The sequence below is a fragment of the Chlorocebus sabaeus genome, chromosome 25, assembly GCF_047675955.1.
Source record: "Chlorocebus sabaeus isolate Y175 chromosome 25, mChlSab1.0.hap1, whole genome shotgun sequence".
NCBI lineage: Eukaryota > Metazoa > Chordata > Mammalia > Primates > Cercopithecidae > Chlorocebus > Chlorocebus sabaeus.
The window spans coordinates 66,296,804-66,319,068 of NC_132928.1; the positions used below are offsets into that span (position 1 = coordinate 66,296,804).

The following is a 22,265-nucleotide window of genomic DNA, read 5'->3' on the forward strand; positions in this document are numbered from 1 at the left end:
CGACAAATCAGTTCTTATGGGAAGTTCTTATTTGAATCCACAAAAACTAGTAGTCTATAATCAGAAATTACCCAACATTAGCTGTGGCTGATGCAAAACAGGTAATGAAGAAAGATACATCTGGGACATATATGTATCTAAAACTTCACAATTGGGGCCAAGTGCAGTGGCTCATACCTGTAATCCCAGCACTTTGGAAGGCTGCAGCAGGAGGATTGCTTGAAGCCAGGAGTTTGAGACCAGTTTGGGCAACATGAAAAGACCCCATCTCAAAAAGGAAAGAAAGGAAAAGAAAAGAATAGAAGAAAAGAAAAGGAAAGAAATGAAAAGAAAAGAAAATTAGCCAGGTGTGAGACCGGAAGATGGCTTGAGCCCAGGATCATACCACTGTACTCCAGCCTGGGCCACAGAGAGAGACCCTGTTGCTATAAAAACAAATAAAGACAAACCACTTCACAATCTGTTTTTGCATGTTTGATTTGATAAATTTAAACCATTTAACCTTGAGGAGTAGTAGCGTCTTTGTCAATTTATAAGGGAAATTTGGCATTGTGATGTTAATGTAGGATATTGACTTTCACATGTTAAATAGTTCCCCAAGAATGCCTTATTTTCACATCTTTCTTAATTTTTACTGAGTGAAAATGAAGTTAATTGGTACCAAGCTTCTAAAAATTGTAAGACAGTTAAGTTGCTACTCAATCTCTTCTAACAAGATTCTTCTTACCTTCCTTCATTTTTAAAGTAAATTTTAATCATCCAGTATATGTGAGTGTGTTCTGAAAGTACATCAACTTCCTACATGTTTTGCCTTCAATTCTTTAGGTGGCACCATCTGTTTTCATTTCATAGGCACATGGGGCGTATAAACAGTGTGTTGTTCTTCAAACACAAAAATAGATTGCACATGGGAGTTTAAATAAGACAGTGACATTTAATAGTTCCCCACATAACCATTTTTAAGAGCAGAGAAGAATGAAACAAGCCAAAAGCAGCAAAGTTTTTATGTGAATCTCCCTTCCCAAGGAGTTCCAGAAGGTCAGAGCTCTCCCTGAAACACCCTTGCGATTTATTTGTCCATGGGGATTGAAGGAGCCTGGATGCAGACACATCTTTTTGTTTCCATCTTTGCACTACTCTTTTGCTTCTTTCTCTTTGGTTTTCTTCCTTCTCGTTTCTGGCTCATTTTTGTCATTATCTCCCTCATGGGCAACCATAATTTCCTTGAAAATAATTATTATAATAATAAAAGCAATAGCTAACACTTATTATTCATCATGTGCCAAGCACTGTTCTAAGCACTTTGCATATGTTAGTTAATTTAATGATTGCAATGATTTTAGGATTTGAGTGCCATCACAATCCCTAGTTTTCAGAAAATGAAATTGAGATTAAGGGGGATTAGGCAACTTGCCCATGAAATAAAATGCTATAATAACAGCAAAATCCATAAATTACTTTTTTTAAAGTTAGTGCTGTTTGACTCTGTCACTTGGAAGGAAATGCTTCCCTGAATGTGTCTTATTTCTGTGGGAACCTCTATTAAATGTTAGGTGCGCAGATTTAGACTGGGAGGTGGGATGCAAAAGAGGAGCAAACAGGTGAAACTCAAACCTTGAACTCGAAGAATGAACAGCCTCATGGAAAAGATATAGAAGCAAACAATCCCAACAAAAGAACAGAAAATGACTGCTTCTCTCATAATGATAAAAATCCTCAAGAGCAAGTCAATGGTAGTAGGTAAAGACTACCTCACAGATGAGGGCAACATTGGAGTTGGGCTTTTAATTAATTAAAATATTAATTTTAAATTTGTAATGAATAACGATAAAGAACGCCAACATGTATTGAGCTACATAATGATAATTATGTCGGGTACCATGTAAGAACTTTATATGAATCATTTATTTCTTAGCACAACCCCATCAGATAGGTTGCATTAGTATCTCTATTTCACAGATGATGCAACAGTCTCAGAGATTTGATGACTTGCTCAAGTTATCGCAATAATATAATTTTGAACCAATAAGTTAGAAATGGTGCTTATCAACTATCAATGACTTCATTTTTATCCCCCCTGGTTGAAGAGATTTGCATTAATCTAGTTTTTAATTTTTTTTCCTTTATAGCAAACTGACTTGGATTTGTCTAATGCTCCTTTAATTTTCAAAGGGATTTTATAAGTATTTTCATCTTGTTCTTAGGTAGGGCTGGCTGCTAGTTTACATGGATGTCAAAAGTGACACCTTTCATTAGGGCAAACTCTGGAATTGTAATGTAGATTACAACCCGGAGTGTTTCCCTAAGACCAGATAATCATGTGGGTTTCATTGGCTTTCTAGATAGTGGATGCCTGGAGAGGTGGGTTGAGAGGTTCGGTGCAGGCTCAGCAGGGAAGAATGTGGTGATCTGTCAGGGAGGTGTGCTGAGGCTTTACTGGAGTGGGTAGAAGAATGGTGGTAGGGCAAAGAAGAAATGGGTGTTCTTTGCAGAATAGAGACATTCGGCCTAGATTGTGTTTGACTCTGACCCAATAGGATGTCCACAGGGGTGATAGGAACTAAACAGAGAGAATGGCTGAAGAAGGAACTGACAGACAACCAGAGGCTAAAGAGGAGAAGGTGTCTCAGGGGTGGCTTTAGAGGGACCCTCTAGAGAGTGCCCAAAAGGCACAGATTTAGAGAAGGAATAGCTTTACACATCTTACAGACCAATGCAATGTAAAGCTATTTTATGAGTCATACATGAACAAAAAAGTTAAAGGAATATTGTGGAATTTAACGAAAGTTATGAAATTAGTATCCAGGAAATGGACTTGCTGCACAGGAAAGTTATTTTGCAAGCTTATTCCCTGGAAAGACAGTAAATGTGAACATTTCTGCGGAATCCCGACATACATCCCCGGGTCACAAATAAGAATGTTTGGGAGGACTGAGATTTTGTCTCTACGCTTTCCAAAGATGCAGAATGGGTGATTCAGAGAGAGGTTGTGGGGATATGGGGCTAATGAGAATAAATTTGTCACAGAGTTAGTCTGTGGAATTATTTTTGCCTCCACCGTCTTAGACCTTATTGTGTGGGAGCCTGTAAGACTTCATTTCCTGTAAGCTAAAACGTGCCTGAGAATGTTTTCATTTTAACAGAGACTATCTGACACCTTTTGTTTAAGAAACAATGGACATCTTACCATGACAGAGAGAGAAACAAGTCTTATATTTTTCTTTTAGCACTTACATTAACTCTCGTGTCACTAAGTTAAGACAAATAGTGCTGGAAATATAGTAGGAAATATTAGAAGAGAGAGAAAATACACCTGATTTTATCCAGTTAACAGGTTATCAAATGGTTTTAAAGTAATTCTTAAGGCCAAGTTTCTAGAAAAAAATTGTGGTTTTTTTCTTTTTTTTTCTTTTCCCTTCTTTTCACAAGTGTTGAAAATTGTTTTTTATACCTACCATTGCTCCTAGATATTTTGTATTGTTAATCGATTGAAAATGTATTTAAGGTAAGTACAGGAAGAAGGGATCAAATTGCAAAGTATCTTGTTTGGATCCTGAAATTGATGGTGACCCTAATACAAGTTAATTATCATCCTAGCCATTTCTTTTCTTTAAAATTGGGTATGGTTTCAGGGTACTGTGAAGGGTATGAGAACAGTAAAATTATACAGGAGGTAAATTGAAAATGGAAAACTATATATAGTGTCTTTGTTTTTATCATTGCTTACATTTTATGCTTGTGTGAAATCAATGTATTGGCAATGACTAATAAATACAAATTTAGAGCCTATAAAAAGAATAGGGAAAAAGAATAAATGGAAATTAGGCCAAAGGAAATGAACTCAGAATGTAAATATGATCCCTAAGCACAACTAATGTATTGCAGAAGTGTCTCCAGGTGGGGGCAAATTAGAGAAAACTAGACTCTAAAGTACTGGTGACAATAATCCTACCTTCTGCCCGGGGGGGCAAAGCGACATTCGAAACGTGTTACTGAGGGTAGGTCTGTGATTTTGACACAGCCTCTGGAAAATTAGAGTTTTTCTCTCTCATTTGAAATCTTTACTTTTCTTAGATATTAAATGAACATGAATTCTCTCCCTATAGCTATATATTGTTTAGAATTTTGGTGTATATATATATATATTTATATGTGTGTGTGTGTGTGTAATATATGCTGAATAATACATATATATATTCAGCATTAAGGAGAAGGAAAATATTGGATCAGGCCTAAGAATCCTTACATATACATAGTTTTATAATTTTATAATTTTAGTCTTATAGTTTTAGTTTACAACTAAAAACTATATCTTTATATAATAGGCTTTATCTATATGGACTATATCTATATATTATATATAGATATAGTTTTTAAATTATAAACTAAAGTTTATCCTACATAAGCAATTGTACACCAGAAACAGAATCATGATAGCTATAATCATATTAAGTTCAACATGTTAAAAAAACCTGATGTATAATTGATGGACATGGTAAGTACACTACATGGGGTAACTTCATCTGGCCCTTTCCCACTCATCCTTTGGGTCTCAAATTGAATGTTACTTCCTTGCTTTCCCTTAGCCTAAAATAAAGTCAGTACTCTCCTGTGACTCTGTTGCTACCTTTCATACAGTTTTCCTTTCATTGTGTAAATGTTTCTTCTGTTTCTTCATTTTCTTTCTACTTTTTCCAGAATCTATAATCTCCATTAGGACAGGAACCATGTCTATTTTACTTATCATGGTGACTTATCATAGTGCTTGGAACATAATAGTTAAACAAAAATCATCTGTACAAAGAGAAAATAAAGAATTGTAAGTAGTTCATAGTGATACTTAACATTAACATTACTTATATAGACCAGCCAAGTTTTAAATGTATTATTTTCTCCTTGGTAGTTTGTTAAGTATCCAGAATGGCATTAGTGTTAATAGTGTTCCTTGATACGTAAATAGGTAAACATTTGTCACTTAAATAGACATTGCATTTGATTGTTTGGAAAGACAATGTGGTAAATCTATGTAGTTCTAGAGTTCCATACAGCTCTGCATGATGAGCAGGGCTTGAGCTCTGTGTTCTCTGCTGTCTATGTTCCATCTCTGTCTCATTCCTTCTGCATTCGAATGAAGGAGTAAAGGAAGCTAGACATGAATGAGCTAAAACTTTGTGCATAGAATAGTATTGGTAAGCCCCTTCCCTTTCTCTCGCGGATATAACCTTTGTGTTGGCCTTGTATTTTTCTCCCAGTCCAAGTGCAGTAGAAAGCAGGCAGTCATTATTGGACAGTTTCTTTTCCAAGAAGCTGAATTATGCACCTCTTGAGAAGTAGCTTAGAATAATGGATAAATGCACGAACTCTTGAGTCAGACTTCCCTGGGTTTGAATTCTGGCTCTGCCACTAGCAGCTGGTTATTTATGGGAAAGTCATTTGATCTTTCTGACCTCATTTAGGGAATGGGATATCGATAGCACCTGCCTCTTAGGTTTTTAAGGAAAATTAAATGAGTTAACATTTGTAAGATTCTTACGTAAATGACAGAACAACGTTAAGTAAGACTAGGCTATATAGAATGGTATGCCATTTGTTAAGTAAATTAATACATTTCTCCAACTGACTTTTTTTTGTTTCTAGATGGACTTGCCAGTTTCAAAAGTTTCCTGAAGTCTGAATTCAGTGAGGAAAACCTTGAGTTCTGGATTGCCTGTGAGGATTACAAGAAGATCAAGTCCCCTGCCAAGATGACTGAGAAGGCAAAGCAAATATATGAAGAATTCATTCAAACAGAGGCTCCTAAAGAGGTTGGTCTGTGGGTAGGTGGGTCAGTTAAGGGCAGCTCATTAGCTCTCAGGAAGGATTTACATCTGAGACACAGACCTCCCGTTGGGAGCCAAAGGCTAGTCCTATCTGTGAGTCAGCCACCTTATTAAGCACCCACTGAGTACAAAGGCAGAGCAATATGGTCAAGTATATATGAACATGAATCCTGTTCAGACCGCTTTCTAGTTTTATGGGTCTCACCTCACTAGCATGTAACCTCCAGTGGGGATCATACCAATGTGAAATCTTGCATGAGTTGTTGAGTCTCATTTCTTCCTTTGTGAAAATAAGAATAATGGAGACTACTTTATGGAGATGTTGTCAGGATTAAATTAAATAGTGGGCATAAAAATTTATACAGGTTGAACATCTCTGATCTGAAAATTCAAAATCCAAAATGCCTCAAAGTTTGAAACTTTTTCAGCACCATGATGTCACAAGTGGAAAATTCCACTGACCTCATGCAATAGGTCTCAGTCAAAATACAGCCAAAACTTTTTTCATGCACAAAGTTATTTAAAATATTACATAAAATTACCTTCACATTATATTTATAGGTATATATGACACATAAATGAACTTTGTGTTTAGACTTAGGTCTCATATTAAGATATCTCATTATGTACGTGCAAATATTTCAAAATCTCAAAAAAATTCAAGATCTGAAACACTTCTGGTCCCAAGCATTCCGTGATATTCATCCAGTGTATTATTCCTTTCTCACACTGCTGTGAAGAAATACCTAAGACTTGGTAAGTTATAAAGGAAAGAGGTTTAATTGACTCACAGTTCTGCATGGCTGGGGAGGTCTCAGGAAGCTTACAATCAAGATAGAAGGCACCACTTAACAGGGTGGCAGGAGAGAGGATAAGAGTGGAGTGAAGGGGAAAGCCCCTTATAAAACCATCAGCTCTCGTGAGAACTCACTCACTATCACGAGAACAGTGTAAGGGAAACTACCCCCATGATTCAATTATTGCAACCTGGTCCTGCCCTTGACATGTGGGAATTATTACGATTTAAGGTGAGATTTGGGTGGGGACAAAGTCAAACTACATCAACCAGTATCTCAGTGTCTGAACTCATTAATGCCTAATGAGTATTTCTACAACTTTTCTTTGTTCCTCTTTCTTTTCCCATTCCTATTCTTTCCTTTAAACACCTCTCTTTTTTGCCCTCTCTACTCTTCTTTATCCTTTATTTTCCCACTTGGACTTTGCCATTTACACTGTAGTTGGGACAATGGTACATTTACTCATGAAAATCAAAATATAACAAGAAAGCGGTGCTAGAGATGTTGAAAGCCAATATACCACTGACTGACTACTAAAGCCCAGATTTTTGTTGATTTCAAAGAAACTTTGGGGAAGTTGATCTGCTTTTTTCTTTGTTATTTATAAAACCACATTGAAAGCCTATTGTGGAATTCAGGATGGCCACAGCAAGCCCTGTTCATCAGAGTTTGGTCAGGTTGCGCTAATTTCACTTGTTTCTTTTCAACCAGTCAGGAAATTGAATGTTTCATCAAGGTTTGGAGTCAGGCACAGAGGTGATCTGGGCAAGCCTTGTGAGTAGGCAGCAATCTGCTTAAGATGTTTGAGAGAAAAACACTCCCAAATATCCCTTTTCTACCGCAGACGCTCTAGATTCCTGGAGTTCCACCATTAGATATGTATTTCTTTAGTTATGAGTTACCCTAAATGTGTTTGAGTGGATGGACAAATTATGTACCTTGGTACTAGTAGATGTGCCTCCTCCGTGACACAGGGTTGGAGGTTAGGAATATGCGAATGTAGAGTACTGTGGGTCAAAGCCACGAAAATGAAAAGGTCCTAGAAAGAAGCTAGATTTAGCTTTGATGTGGATATTGATCTTGAAATTCTCTCCAGATCACCCCTTCTTCTCCTCAACCTCCACCCTAAGCACATATGTTAGCTCTATCCTACTTCTGTTATCATTTGTGCTGGGCCATCCTTTCTTCTGTCAGCATGTTATTTCTCTGTATATACTGACAAGAAGATTAATTTAATATTAAATTGGACATGCATTTCCCCATTTCAAAGGATTCTCCAACTTACCTTCCTATCACTTGACTTCCTCTTCACAGAATTCTAGGATTTGCCGAAATACCTACAAATGGTAGAAACCCCACTCAGATAATTGTTAGTTACTCTGAGCTCTGGGAAAACATTATTGGTTATTATGAAAATATGAGACATTAATCTAAAATATAATTTTAAAATAAATAATACCATGGCTCGCTGAGTTACAAATAAATTGTGGTGACTAGTGGCAAGACTATAATTAAAACAGCCTCGCCCTTCATTCTAAATGATCTATGCTTATGCAAGGGTACAATAGGATACATTAGACCCCAAATACAGGCATCCCAGAATTATGTGGAATAATGATCCTGAGCTGGGCGTTAGAGAGAATGTGAATCCTACTCCTAGCACATGAAAAGCATTCAAGAAATATTTTTGAGATGAAAGCATGAAAATATCCAACTTCAGACATTCTTAGATGTGGGCAAGTCTCTAGCTATAGCTCTCTAATCCTCAGTTCTTCTAACTGTAAACATATTGTGTATATGTATGTGCATCTGAAGTATGTTAAATCATAGCTTTTATTACTTAAAAAATTCTCTGAATTTTGTATTTTGGCGTAAATATTTACTATTTAATTTTGGTGAAATTGACCTATATAAGACCTAGATTAATTACCCAGGCAAATAGTAATCTGAGTTTTGTTTCTCTGAATACTCACCTCAAGTCTTTAATACAAGACACTGACTGAGAGATACAATGGTAAGAATTGGAACTAAATTTAAACAAGAGAAATGGCCATGTGGAGGTCAATAAGTAGATAATTTATACACTGCAAATTATCATTTGACCATATTTCAAATTAATGAAATAATATTTTTTCTGGATAACTAAACAGATAAATATGTATCAGAATGACTCATTAAAGAAGGCTTAAGCACATAAAAATAATAAGAGAAATCGCTGCTATTTGCTGGTGGATACTATGTCCTAGAGGGTTTAAAATGCATCACTCCTTTAAAAAATAAGCTTAGGAGCTACTTTTATAAGTTTTAGAATCTCAATCATTTGGAATAAACCTGTTTACTCAGCTCAATACAGATATATATTTAATATAAGAGAAGGAAGAAGCATTGCTTTCAGTGTGGCGGGAAGAGTAATAGACTGAGAACAGAGAAATCTATGTTACAGTCTCACCTCTAATTCGCACTAGCTGTTTGTGGGCATGTAATCTGAGCTCTTTGAGGTCTTCCCATTTAAAGGCAGACATTGGACTTCGTCGGCTCTGACGCTAATCCCAATTCTGACAGTCTGGTCTTCCACCAGGCCTGCATAAAGTACGCTGACCCCTTTCACCTCTGGAAAATCTTGCTGTAGCTCAACGCCCTTCATCCTGGACTTTGAAGAACAGTTCATTCCTGCTGTCTGTTCTGACCTGGCTCCTCAGGGAATCATGCATTTTGTCTCCAACTCCAACTAATAGCTGCTTCATAATTCTCTGAGCCCAAAGAACTCTATTTAGTACCAAGAACCTCTAACAGCCCAGGAGAGACCCAAAACCTTTATCAACGTTTCAATTCACAACCATAGGCTGATTTGGATTCTATTTCTGTCTCTTTTACACTCAAAATCCTTAAGAATCATTAAATCTTACAACATAGAGTGTAAAGATTCCTTTAAACTCATAGTTAGCCAAGTTCAAACAGGCTGCACCTTGCACAACTCCAGAGGAACCATTCACATAGACCCTAGTATGGTTGCAATGTACAGGCCCTGCACTCAGGACATGTAAGCCACAGCACATCCCAGTGCTGGAGTCTACTAGAGCCACATCACTGGGTTTCTGAATCTTCTCTCTACCATTCATGAACCTTGAGTAAATCATGTAACATTTCTGTGCATCTGTTTCCTCAACTGTAAAATGTAGATGACAGCATCTATTATACCTCATAGAGTTGTAAGATTAAATGAGTTCATCCTTGCAAAGTGCCTGGCACAGACCGAGCACTCAATAAATGTTAATTGCTCTTAGCTGTTTTCATTATTATTCTGTCAGAATGACTGTTTCCTGGTTTGTTTTTGGAAAGAACAAGTTTTCTTGTTCTTCTGGAGCCACGAAAATGGTCCTGGATCCTCAGTGAGAATTTACTTCTCTCTGTTCAATTCCTCCACTAGATATGAAACCCAATATTGTGTTAGAATTTTAAAATTAGGCACCAGGGCCGGATGCAGTGGCTCACACCTGTAATCCCAGCACTCTGGGAGGCCGAGGCAGGCAGATCACCTGAGGTCAGAAGTTCGAGACCAGCCTGGCCAACATGGCAAAACCCCGTCTCTACCAAAAATACAAAAATTAACCCAGTGTGGTGGCACATGCCTGTAATCCCAGCTACTCGGGAGGTTCTGGCAGGAAAATCAGTTGAACCCAGAGGGCAGGGGTTGCAGTGAGCCAAGATGGCACCACTGCACTCCAGCCTGAGTGACAGAGCTAGACTCTTATCTGAAAAAAAAAGAAAAGAAAAGAAAAGAAAAGAAAAGAAAAGAAAAGAAAAAGGCCCCAGGATACCTGGATTCAAGTTCTGATTCTCTAGATTCAAATACACATATCAGTTCTGTGATCTTGGGGAAGCCTCTTAACCTTCTGCATACACATATTTTTTTCTATAAAAGGGAAGAATCATTCTCAGGATTGTTGTCAAGGATTAAATAAGTAATGTGTGTGTTAGCTTCTATGGGAGGTCTGACACCTGGTGGGTGTCTAATACTGTTTGGATGCATCTGTTGGAACATCAGCTATCTTAACCCATTGCCTATAAAGTGAGAAGTGACATGTCTCACTTTTTAATGACTTTCCTCCCCTCTTATGTTTTATTGACAAGAAATTCTACCTCCTTCTTCGTGACTCGTCAAATTCTATAACCTAGGCTTATGTAGTGACCCTGTTTCCTGGCCCACAGGTGAATATTGACCACTTCACTAAGGACATCACAATGAAGAACCTGGTGGAACCTTCCCTGAGCAGCTTTGACATGGCCCAGAAAAGAATCCATGCCCTGATGGAAAAGGATTCTCTGCCTCGCTTTGTGCGCTCTGAGTTTTATCAGGAATTAATCAAGTAGTAATCTAGCCAGGCTATGAAATCATCCTGTGAGTTATTTCCTCCATAATAACCCTGCATTAATCTACATATCTTCCCACAGCAGCTTTGCTCAATGATACCCACATGGAAAAATCCCAGGGGATGTTGCTTACTCTTTTTGCCCACATAGATTTGGATACTTATCTACCGTCCAAAGGCCTTGTTTCCCCACTCAATTCTTCCTGCCCTGTTATTAATTAAGATATCTTCAGTTTGTAGTCAGACCCAGTCAGAATCACAGACAAATCCTGCCTAAGGCAAAGAAATATAAGACAAGAATATGATATCAATGAATGTGGGTTTAGGTAATAGATTTCCACCTAAATTGGTCTAAAACAGAATATAAGTGTGGACAGACCTATTTCAAAGGAGCTTATTTGATCTCACTTGTTTCAGTTCTGATCCAGGGAGATCACCCCTCTAATTATTTCTGAACTTGGTTAATAAAAGGTTATAAGATTTGTATGAAGCAGCCACTGTATGATATTTTAAGCAAATATGTTATTTAAAATATTGATCCTTCCCTGGCACCACTTTCATGTTAGCTGGGTATTATTAATAAGAGATACAACCATGAATATACTGTGTTTATACAAAATCAATCTGAGCACAATTCATATAGATTTCTCTTTTATACCTTCCTCACTGGCCCCCTCCGCCTGCCCATAGTTACCAAATTCTGTTTTAAATCAATGACCTAAGGTGAACAATGAAGTATTTTATAAATGTATTTATGCTCCTAGACTATAGGTCAAATGTTTCCATTTTCAAATTATTTAAAATTCTTATGTGTTTAAAATTCATAAATTTCTAAATCCAATCATGTAAAATGAAACTGTTGCTCCATTGGAGCAGTCTCCCACCTAAATATCAAGACGGCTATACACTAACAAGAGAAAATATGGTCAAGTCTAAAATGGCTAATTGTCCTATCATGCTATTATCATAGATTAATGACATTTATCTTCAAAACAAAACATTGTCTTTAGAAAAGTGACTACAGGTAGAGGCCTTCTAGGTGAGACACTTTTAAGGTACACTGCATTTTGCAAAAAAAAAAAAAAAAAAAAAGTAATCTTTTAGCAACCCCAGTATTCCCTCACTGTTTTGCTTCCTGCGTTAGTAAATTTTACTTACAGTCAAAAGTGCAGATTTATACTCCTGACATGCCTCATTCACAGCTAAATGATAGGCCATAGGACTTTTGGTAGGTTTAAACTTTTAATTCTATATTTCATGATTATAAGTCTTGCTAGAATTTTTTCTAATATTTAGTAGATTTGCTTAAATAATGATTCACAGAATTTAGTAACGGAATCAAACTAAACCATGTATGATGGTAGTCGAGATGAGGATATTAACTCAAAAGAAAGAGGGTGATTTTTAAAGGATTAATAAAATTCTGAAATGTTAAGTAGAAGACTACAATGTCTAGTCTTGTATTTCCTCCTTCTGTTGCTCTTTTTCATTCACACACTCTTAGTTTCCCATATTTGTAGCTCATTTATTTGGTTATTTCCTAAGTGAAGCAACTATGAGACTGTATTGTTCAGGTAAACACTGACCGTGCTTGTTGGATTTTCCCTATTTTTGTGACTTCAAGGATAATTTGCCCTGCTGAATACTTGCCATTTCACATTCTGAAAATGGGTAGAGTGGCTGGGTGTTCTGCCAACAATTGCTAGTGGTATGAATTCATTCATATTTGCCAGTATTGCTCGCTTCAGGAAACTCCTTCATCAAGCAGTCCAGAGCTAGGCCAGATCAACGCTGCAATCATGACATTCTCATTGCATGCAATTCTGTAGGATTGATGAGAAACTCAGACAAAAATTTCCAGAGTGCACTTCCAGTACCAGCTTCAACATCTGTCTACATTGCCCCCAAGTTAATAAAGTGCCAACCCTTTACTCTCTCATGCAGCTAGAAATCCAAAATCTTGGTGCATTATTTTTTCATTAATGCGAAAACATTTGAAGAAACAATTATTTAAAATTCAAGTATTTTATTCACATTATTTGAAATATCCAAATGTTTGAAAATTCCCAGATAATTAACTAGCTATTACAGATCTCACCTAGAGGGCTGATGTTATGAAGACTCCAATGGACTGTACTCACAAATTGACTGGACACCCTATGAAAGTGGGTAGACTTTTCAGTGGAAAATAAGAAGGGCTTTTACCTTTTAATAAGCTGAATGTGGGAGGTAGAGGGCAGGAAAGGGCACCATGAGAGCAGTTCTGTGGAGATATAAAAAGAATGGAAGAAGGAATGCCTTATAGTGATATTGTGACATTATCTCTATATATCTACATATATCTATCTATCTGTATCTACATCTATATAATCTTACATTTAAAATTGTATTCATACACATATTAGAAACTCTTCTAATATATGAAGTAATAAAATTAAAAAGAATACAAACATTCCAGCCCCAAATGAGAAATCCAACATATTAAAATTGTTCTAGAAAATTTCTTTGAACACTTTTGAAAGTTTTTGGAAACTTAGAAAAGAGAAAAAAAAATCCTGTTACTAGTAATTTTCATGGTAATAGAGATAAAATACATTTTTTAAATTCTGGGAAATTAGAAAAAGTGGGGTGATCTTTCCAGGAAAAACATGTGTAACATCTACTTATCACTCCATCTCCCTCCTCCTCTTCCTCTCCACGTTCCCTTGAGTAAATAAATGTCTGGGAAAGCATGAAGCTTGATGCAAGAACACTGTTGTGCTGGAGTTTTCCTCCCCTGTGAAAATGTAACTACAGTTGGGAGTGCATTGAGGATGTAGAAAGGTGGTGGAACCAAATTGTGGTCAATGGAAATAGGAGAATATGGTTCTCACTGTTGAGAAAGAAACTAAGATTAGCCCAGGTAATTGCCTGTAACTTCAGTTTTTCTGCCTGGGTTTGATATAGTTTAGAGTTGGGGTTAGATTAAGATCTAAATTACATCAGGACAAAGAGACAGACTATTAACTCTACAGTTAATTAGGAGGTATGTTCCATGTTTATTTGTTAAAGCAGTGTGAATAGCCTTCAAGCATGTGAATAACCTTCCATCTTCCCCGCCACACACATACACACACACACACGCGCACACACGTACACATTTTTTTTTTTTGTTTCTTCCAGGTATACACCTTTTAAAATGCAGAACTAACTGAGGCATTTCAGTGACTTTGCTTTCATATCAATAAAGTCAAATGTATGGAAACATTTTGTGCCCTACTCTCCATACCCCATGTACTCCAATTCCCTACTGTATGAATTATGCTTTAAGTAGAATTCAGTGCCAAGGAGAACTTGGTGAAAGAAATTATTTTTATTTTTATCCTTTACAAAGCCATGGATTTTATTTGGTTGATGTGTGCTCTGTACACAAGCCATTTGAATAGGATGGAGCTGTTAGTTATTTTCTAAAGAGTAACAGACATGCAAACATTTCAATAAAAACTGGGCCATTAACAAATAAATAGATAAACTAATAAGCATTCCCTTCTAGGTTTACCAAACTGCCTATCCAATAACAAATTCGAGAATCATTGAAAAAGCCAGTTATATTTCAGAGAAATGATTTCATTATTGAAACTGTTCCCCCTAGCAGGTCATTTCTCCTTTTTCCTGGGAATTTAGCAAGTTTAGGAGGGAATGGTCATGAGAAGAAAAGGAAGAAGGGGAGAAGGGAAGTGGTTAAAAAGTAAGTGCCCAGACCTATGAAATTAATCCCTTTGCTAGGAAATATTTAAGAGCAGCTCATCTTGGTTGAAACTGGCTTTTGTCATCTTCCATATTTGCAGGAAAGTACTTCCTGACTTGCAATGCAGCTAGATGTAAAATTTGATTTTAACATCCTAGAAAACCTTGACCAGAAAAGTGAATAAATATTGAGGGTCTCCTGTCCATATTTGGCTGCATGTGCCAGAAAGCAGAGAATGGAAAATGCAATTTCCAACATCCAAGCATCCAAATGCAAGGACTAGGCAACTCTGTGTAGGTTTTGGACATAAAGTTTGGTGCATATTGGTTTATCCTGGCTCAATTGCTATTAAACCTCTCTGGTTTATAGTCTCTTCATTCTATTAGACAAGGATGTATTGAACACTTGCTTTGCACAAGGCTCTTTAGTTAACAATTTAGCAGCTACTGTTATGTTAAACACACTTTTCACCAAATAGATTCTAAGGCAAACAAGAGCAATTAATATTTAAAGAAAGGCTTTCCCAGCATCACTTACCCATCCCGAATCTAAAAAGATCAACTCTTCCAATTGAGAAAACACTCCTGGCTTTGAATGGAAACTTACAGCAGAGAGTAATAGGCAACAACAACAACGACAACAACAAACATTTGGAATATTATTCTCAACTCACGGTTTAATAATAAATCTTATTATTTTTCTAGTAGAGAAACTACAAATCAGCCTCTTGAACATTTATATACAGTTTAATAATCCTCTTGCAGGTTACTTGTTCTCTCACCTGAGGTATTTTTTCCTCCCCACCTTGCCCTTATTTCTCCATTCCTCTTCTCCCTTTGCAAGAGGAAATATTTAACATATTTGGGTCTAACTTCAATTATGTAATAATTAATACATTAAAAGCATTTAACTTCCTTTCTAGAAAAATGTACAGGCTAAGGCATAGACAAAACAAAGAGAAATGCTGAGAAATTTGCCACTGGAGACAAGTAATCTGAATAAATATTTGCCAAAAGTTCTTTCTGTGTCATATAGTGTCAGGATTTGAAGGAGCTATCTTCTTAATGTTGCAACTAGCAACTCATCTTCAGAAGACACAGCCAGGAGAATGAAGTAGAAGTGAAAGGTTTATAAATCCATTTGTAAGCATTTATCCCATACATTTTAAATTCAAGAACAATTGTGTTTATCTTTAGAATTTTGTATTCAATACTTTATGTACTATGTGACTCATGCTTCTGGATAAATAAAGCACCAAATATGTATCTGTAACCACAATCACACATATTATATTAAATATATATCTATATAACAGCCTTATGTGAGTCCTTCTTGACTCCCAAGTATTTTCTATATGAAACATTATTCCTTAAGATAGACTTGTGCTTTCACCATGCTTCTTACACCAGGTGAGCTCTTGATGAATTGGGAAGATGCTTACTAATAAAGGATAACTGTAATACAGCCTGACATGCAAAACTCAGGGAAATACAAAGTGCCCCATTTTCATAAACTCTGTTGACTACTTTCCCTTGGATTTAGGTGACAATAATTTATGGACTCAGCTGCCATCACTGTTAGAAACTGACTGAACATATTATATCACTTGGATCCTGCAATATTCAGTGAGTATAGTAGTTCCTTTCTCTTCCTCCCCTGGTGAAAGATCTGAAAGATTTGAAATCCAGATGCCACTGTAAGCAGCTTAATTCTATGACCATAGATTTGGTGCTCAGGTAGTTAAGATAATGTGGGACTGAGACTGGGTAAAAGGGGATCATACAACTAGTGGGATTGGGACTGGGTAAAAGGGGAAAGTTTATATTCAGAAAGAAGCATTAGAAGAAGATGTACAAGGAGAAACCATGGAGAGAGAGAGAGAGACAGACAGACAGACAAAGAGAGATTAAAGAGAGTGTCTGTCTTGGTCTCTGGTAAGTTTCTTAATTTTTATTCCCAGGTCCCATGAGGCCTAGCTGTATTTAATATAGATATAATGCCCCTGAATCATTTCAATACCACCTACTCTCTCTTTATTTTAATTATCTTGAATGAGTCTCCAAGAGTTTTCACCAAGAACTATTATTAGAGCAAAGATCATCAACACCTCTTTGTTTCCCCTACAGAGAAGTGATATTCTCGAGGTCGCTCTGCAAATCAGTAGCAGAACAGAACAGAGATTAGAGGTCAGTTTGACTGTCTCTCAGATGCCCGTTTGGTCTGATAAACAAAAGTAACCCCATATAATCCCTCACGACCTTAGGGTTATTGGCTCTAACTTGAGCAAAAAAGGCTAAATTAACCACTCTCCAAGCGGGAAACCATTCTACCATCTGTCAAAGTCAGGTAGGCCAAGCTCTCCAAGTTATCAGATTTCTAAAGCATATTGTACCAGTTTTACATTTTCTAAATTAGTAGTACCTTGAAAATTATTTTGCCCATAAACCACTTACCAAGTTCATTACCTTTTCAGATGGCTTCCCAATGCCTCCACTGCATTCTGCATTTGAATTAGTCTCATCTGGCAAGTTCCTAGAACACTTTCCATGCCTTTCCACTTTTTGGTCAAATCTTGCCCTCTTTTAACAGTTTAACTTGTTAAAGCAATAAAAGATATCCATGAAAATTTTATTTAAAAGTAAACCTTTTTGTTCGATCTTTGGCAGCCAGTCTTCATGGCCAGGTTAGCCTGGTCTCTGTTAATGAGGTCACATTTTCAAGTCACTTTCACCATAGAAAAATGCTGTTGATGACAGGGGTACAGGGGTGGGTATGCCCATAGGCAGTTTTGAAGGTCAGTTATGCTTTGAAAAAGTGATGCCTTGTGACTGCCCCTAGAAGGAACTGTCTGTGACAAGTGAGAAATAGATGCCTGCCTCAGATTTTGCTGCTAAATGCCCTAAGCCTCTTTGCTTCCAAGCAGAATTCTTGGAAAACAGAAGAGACACTTAAACAAAAATTGGAGCCTAGACACTTTCATAAGTGTGAATGAAGATTAATGTTCCCATATTTCTTTTAACTGAACATTTATTTTGACTATTTTAATTTCACTAAACAAAAGTCTTAACTTCTATACTGTTCGAGTTTCTCAAGCAATTCAACTAACAATGAGCAAGGAAGGCGATAAAGAAGAAGTCTAGGCTGGGTGTGGTGGCTCACGCCTGTAATCCCAGCACTTTGGGAGGCCAAGGCAGGCAGATCATGAGGTCAGGAGATTGAGACCATCCTGGCCAACATGGTGAAATCCCATCTCTACTAACAATACAGAAATTAGCTGGGAGCGGTGGTGCGTGCCTGTAATCCCAGCTACTTGGGAGGCTGAGGCAGAAGAATTACTTGAACCAGGGAGTCGGAGGTTGCAGTGAGTCGACATTGCACCACTGCACTCCAGCCTGGGCAACAGAGCGAGACTTCATCTCAAAAAAAAAAAAAAAAAAAGAAAGAAAGAAAAGAAAAGAAAAAGTCCAGATACAGAAAATGTCAGAGTTGGAATAGACATTACAAATGCTCTCATATGCCCAGGATGAAAGTTCCCTCCTCCTCTCTGTGCAGATTCTTTTCAGCTTAGATGCCAGCAGCTTGGCAGACACAGACACTTAGAGTCCAGGGAACAAAGGAGGAACTTACTCGCCTGACCAGTCATATCAGCCAAATTACTAATAGTGATCAGTCAGGAAATGGTTATCACACATGAAAAACCACTCTGCCCTCCTACAATGGCACTGTACCCAGTCCAATCTCCATTTTATATATGAGGAAATTGAGGCCCATAGAAGTGAAACGTTTGTCCAGAGTTACACATCTGTATAATGCCATAGTATTTACAGTATGATCTGATTCCTACTGTGGGTGGTTTTTTCCCTCTGGAATAAAATTCATTTTATGTCACATTTACGTATCTATAACCATAATAATGGACATTCTTAAAGTCAGTATCAAAGAACTGTAAGACACTAGAGAAATGATAGGATAGAGTTGACCCCAAAACACCCTGCTTCTCAAAATAGACTCCTCTCCCATATCTCTGTGATAATTTTCCCAACTAACTATCCTTTTGGGTTAGCAAACTACTCCTTTAAGTGTAAGATGTTCTATTAGGAAGTTAACAGCCATTCATTCTTTAATGTAAATAATTCCAACGGGATGACACATATTGCTTGCTTCTTAAAATCTTTCTGAAGACAGCCCAGAAACAAAGTGTGTTCTGATTGAGAAGACTGGTTTGACTGAGGAAGAGAGAGGTCTCTCTATTGTAGTGTTACTTTATGAAAACTGGTAATTCATATGCATTATATACATCCTCATTCTCTGACAATACCAGGTAATAAATAAAGATTTATGCACACATAAGTCTTTTATCCTAAATATTACTCTAGCAAGGATCATGTATTTGCTTTATTCTTTACTGAGATTCAAAGAACTGGCAGAGTTCTCATACTAAATTTCCCAACTACCCATTGCAAACTGTCATCTGCAATTTATTCCATTTTGTTAAGCATTGTCCATCACTTAAGAATTCTCCTTTAAATGAAAATTCTTATAAAAAGGTAACACTAATTTTATGTATCTAATTTTATACATAATCTTATATATAATTTATATATAATTTTATATATACTATATAATTATATAATTTATATATAATTTTATATATACTATATAATTATATATATTTTATATATAATTTTATATATACTATATAATTATATATATTTTATATATAATTTTATATATACTATATATATAATTTATATATAATTTTATATTTATATATATAATTTATATATAATTTTATCTATAATATATAATTATATATAATTTATATATAATTTTATCTATAATATATAATTATATATATAAAATCTAATTTATATATAATCTTTAACTGCTTTTTGTGACAAGGGAGGAAATAATTTAGAGCATTTATCTGATTATATTATTCTTTTGTTTCAAACCTTTCAATAGTTTTCCATGCTTTACAGTCTCCTATAGTCTTCAGACACAGAGGACAGAGAAAGACTTGTCTAGTCTATAAATCCCTGTGTGTACTCTTCACTATCCATTGATTGAATAACACTTCACATATCTATATGTTATTATGATTGTTGTTATTATTATTAAGACAGAGTCTCACTGTGTCAGCCAGGTTGTAGTACAGTGGTGCAATCTTGGCTCACAGCAACCTCTGCCTCCCAGGTTCAAACGATTCTCCTGCCTCAGTCTCCCAAGTAGCTGGAACTATAGGCATGCACCACCACATCTGACTAATTTTTGTATTTTTAGTAGAGATGGGTTTCACCATATTGGCTAAGCTGGTCTTGAACTCCTGATCTCAGGTGATCCTCTCACCTTGGCCTCCCAAAGTGCTGGCATTACAGGCGTGAACCACCATGCCCAGCCCATATATTATTTTAGACTCACTCAGGTTCAATTGTTGATAGTAAAATACAAATTCACTTTTAGAAACTTCTGAATTTCTGTCAGCTTGCATTTTGAATATTTTAAGTGAACAGATAATGATATTATAGCCAATCATATATGGATGCCCTCAAAAACCACTCTTAGTCTTAAAATGCTGTTATAATTCTAAAATTTTGATTACCATTGCTGTGGAGAATAGTATCTTGAATCCTCAGCCTGAGAGATAAAGTTCTCTAAACCAGCCAGTAGTCAGCAACTTCTTGCAGCTCTCCAAATGCACCAAGCTTTCTCACGCTGTAGGCTATACACAGGCCAGTACTATTCACTATATTCCCTCTATTTCACCTAGCCAACACCTATACATTTTTTAAGACTTAGCACATAGATGTCATTTTCCCCAGGAAGACTTCCTTCACACCCATCAGACCCCAACTAGCCAAAATGGGTGATATTACTCTCGTTTGGCATACTTTCACTAAAGATATGTCTCTATGAATTAGATAAGATAAATGTTTGGGATGGTTAGAGAATTCTCTTTGAAGTGTGTTGAAAGAGTCAATGTCTGGTATTTTAACTTCTGAAAAAAAAATCTGGACATGTAAACTTTCAGATACCCATCTCCTCCTAAGTTCCTAGGAAGATAGGCCAAGAAAGGATATTAAAATTACTACGTCTTTTAACTGCCCTCAGGAAACAATATCCTTCCCACATCCCAATGTTATCCAATGTGATGAATACCAAGTCAGAGAGGAGGGAAGGCTGGTACCCAGACAGACAGGAAGCTTGATAACCCCAAACTACTCCAGGCAGATAGTTACCTACTCTGTCTCCTTCAAAGTAGCTGCGTATCAAATTTCCTTGACTCTGTGGCTTTGCTCCTTTTCTGGATAAGTAGATTAGATACCTATCAGGTTCTTTATCCCTGCACATCCCCAGCCAATTTGCTAACCATTAAAAAAATAGAGAAAATAAATGAGTTATTTTTATTACTTTATAGCAGGTAGCTATTGTGACTTTCCATTTTAATATCATTCTGTTTCACTTAAGGTGGTGAGCAGTTATAGGGGGATTATCTTACTCCTTTGAAACTGCACTTTATTTCTCTAAAAAGTTTTAATGACATTTAGGAATTGTGTCTCTCATTTTGCCACATTTTCCCAGTCCAGTCTTTCTAGAATGACTAAATATAGGTAGAGGAAACAAAATAACATATATTTTTAGCTTGTGTGAAGGGCCTTGTGTTTTATTAATTAGCAGCCTGTAGGCTTGTGAAGTGTTTGCTTGTGAAGATAAAGGCAATTGAAATCCAAATGAATGAATTTACTCAGAACCTACTTCCTCAAGATAGGCAACAGACTTAAAAGAGATTCCAAAGATATAGATGGCATATTTTAGTAAAAACTAAATCAGTGACTCTTTGAACTGTAGGTACAGACATCAGAAAATGGTGTATGTGCTACACAACTTCAAATTATACTACAAGGCTACAGTAACCAAAACAGCATGGTACTGGTACAAAAACAGACACACAGACCAATGGAACAGAATAGAGAACTCAGAAATAAGATCACAGATTTACAACCATCTGATCTTCAAACCTGACAAGAACAAGCAATGGGGAAAGGATTCCCTATTTAATAAATGGTGCTGGGAGAACTGGCTAGCCATATGCAGAAAATTGAAAGTGGACCCCTTCCTTATGCCTTATACAAAAATTAACTGAAGATGAATTAAAGACTTAAATATAAAACCTCAAACTATAAAAACCTTAGAAGAAAATCTAGGCAATATCATTCAAGACATAGGCATGGACAAAGATTGCAATAACAAAATCACCAAAAGCAATTGTAACAAAAGCAAAAATTGACAAATGGGGTCTAATTAAAGAGTTTCTGCACAGCAAAACAAACTCTCATCAGAGCAAACAGGCAACCTACAGAGTGGGAGAAGAATTTTGCAATCTATCCATCTAACAAAGTTCTAATATCCAGATTCCATAAGGAACTTAAACATATTGACAAGAAGAAGAAAAACGATCAACCCCATTAAAAAGTAGGCAAAGGATATGAACAGATACTTCTCAAAAGAAGACATTCGTGCAGCCAACAAACATATGAAAAAAAGCTCAACA

General features: G+C 36.4%; 1 protein-coding gene across 1 annotated transcript in view; it reads left to right on the forward strand.

The window, feature by feature from the left end:
• RGS5 (regulator of G protein signaling 5) overlaps window positions 1-16,027 on the forward strand; it is a 59,443-nt gene extending 43,416 nt beyond the window's left edge. Inside the window, exons 4-5 of the mRNA XM_007989722.3 lie at window positions 5,638-5,804; window positions 10,826-16,027. Coding sequence (XP_007987913.1) covers window positions 5,638-5,804; window positions 10,826-10,987 — 329 coding nt within the window. The 3' untranslated portion in view covers window positions 10,988-16,027. The remainder of the gene's footprint in view (window positions 1-5,637; window positions 5,805-10,825) is intronic.
• Window positions 16,028-22,265: the final 6,238 nt, after the last annotated feature.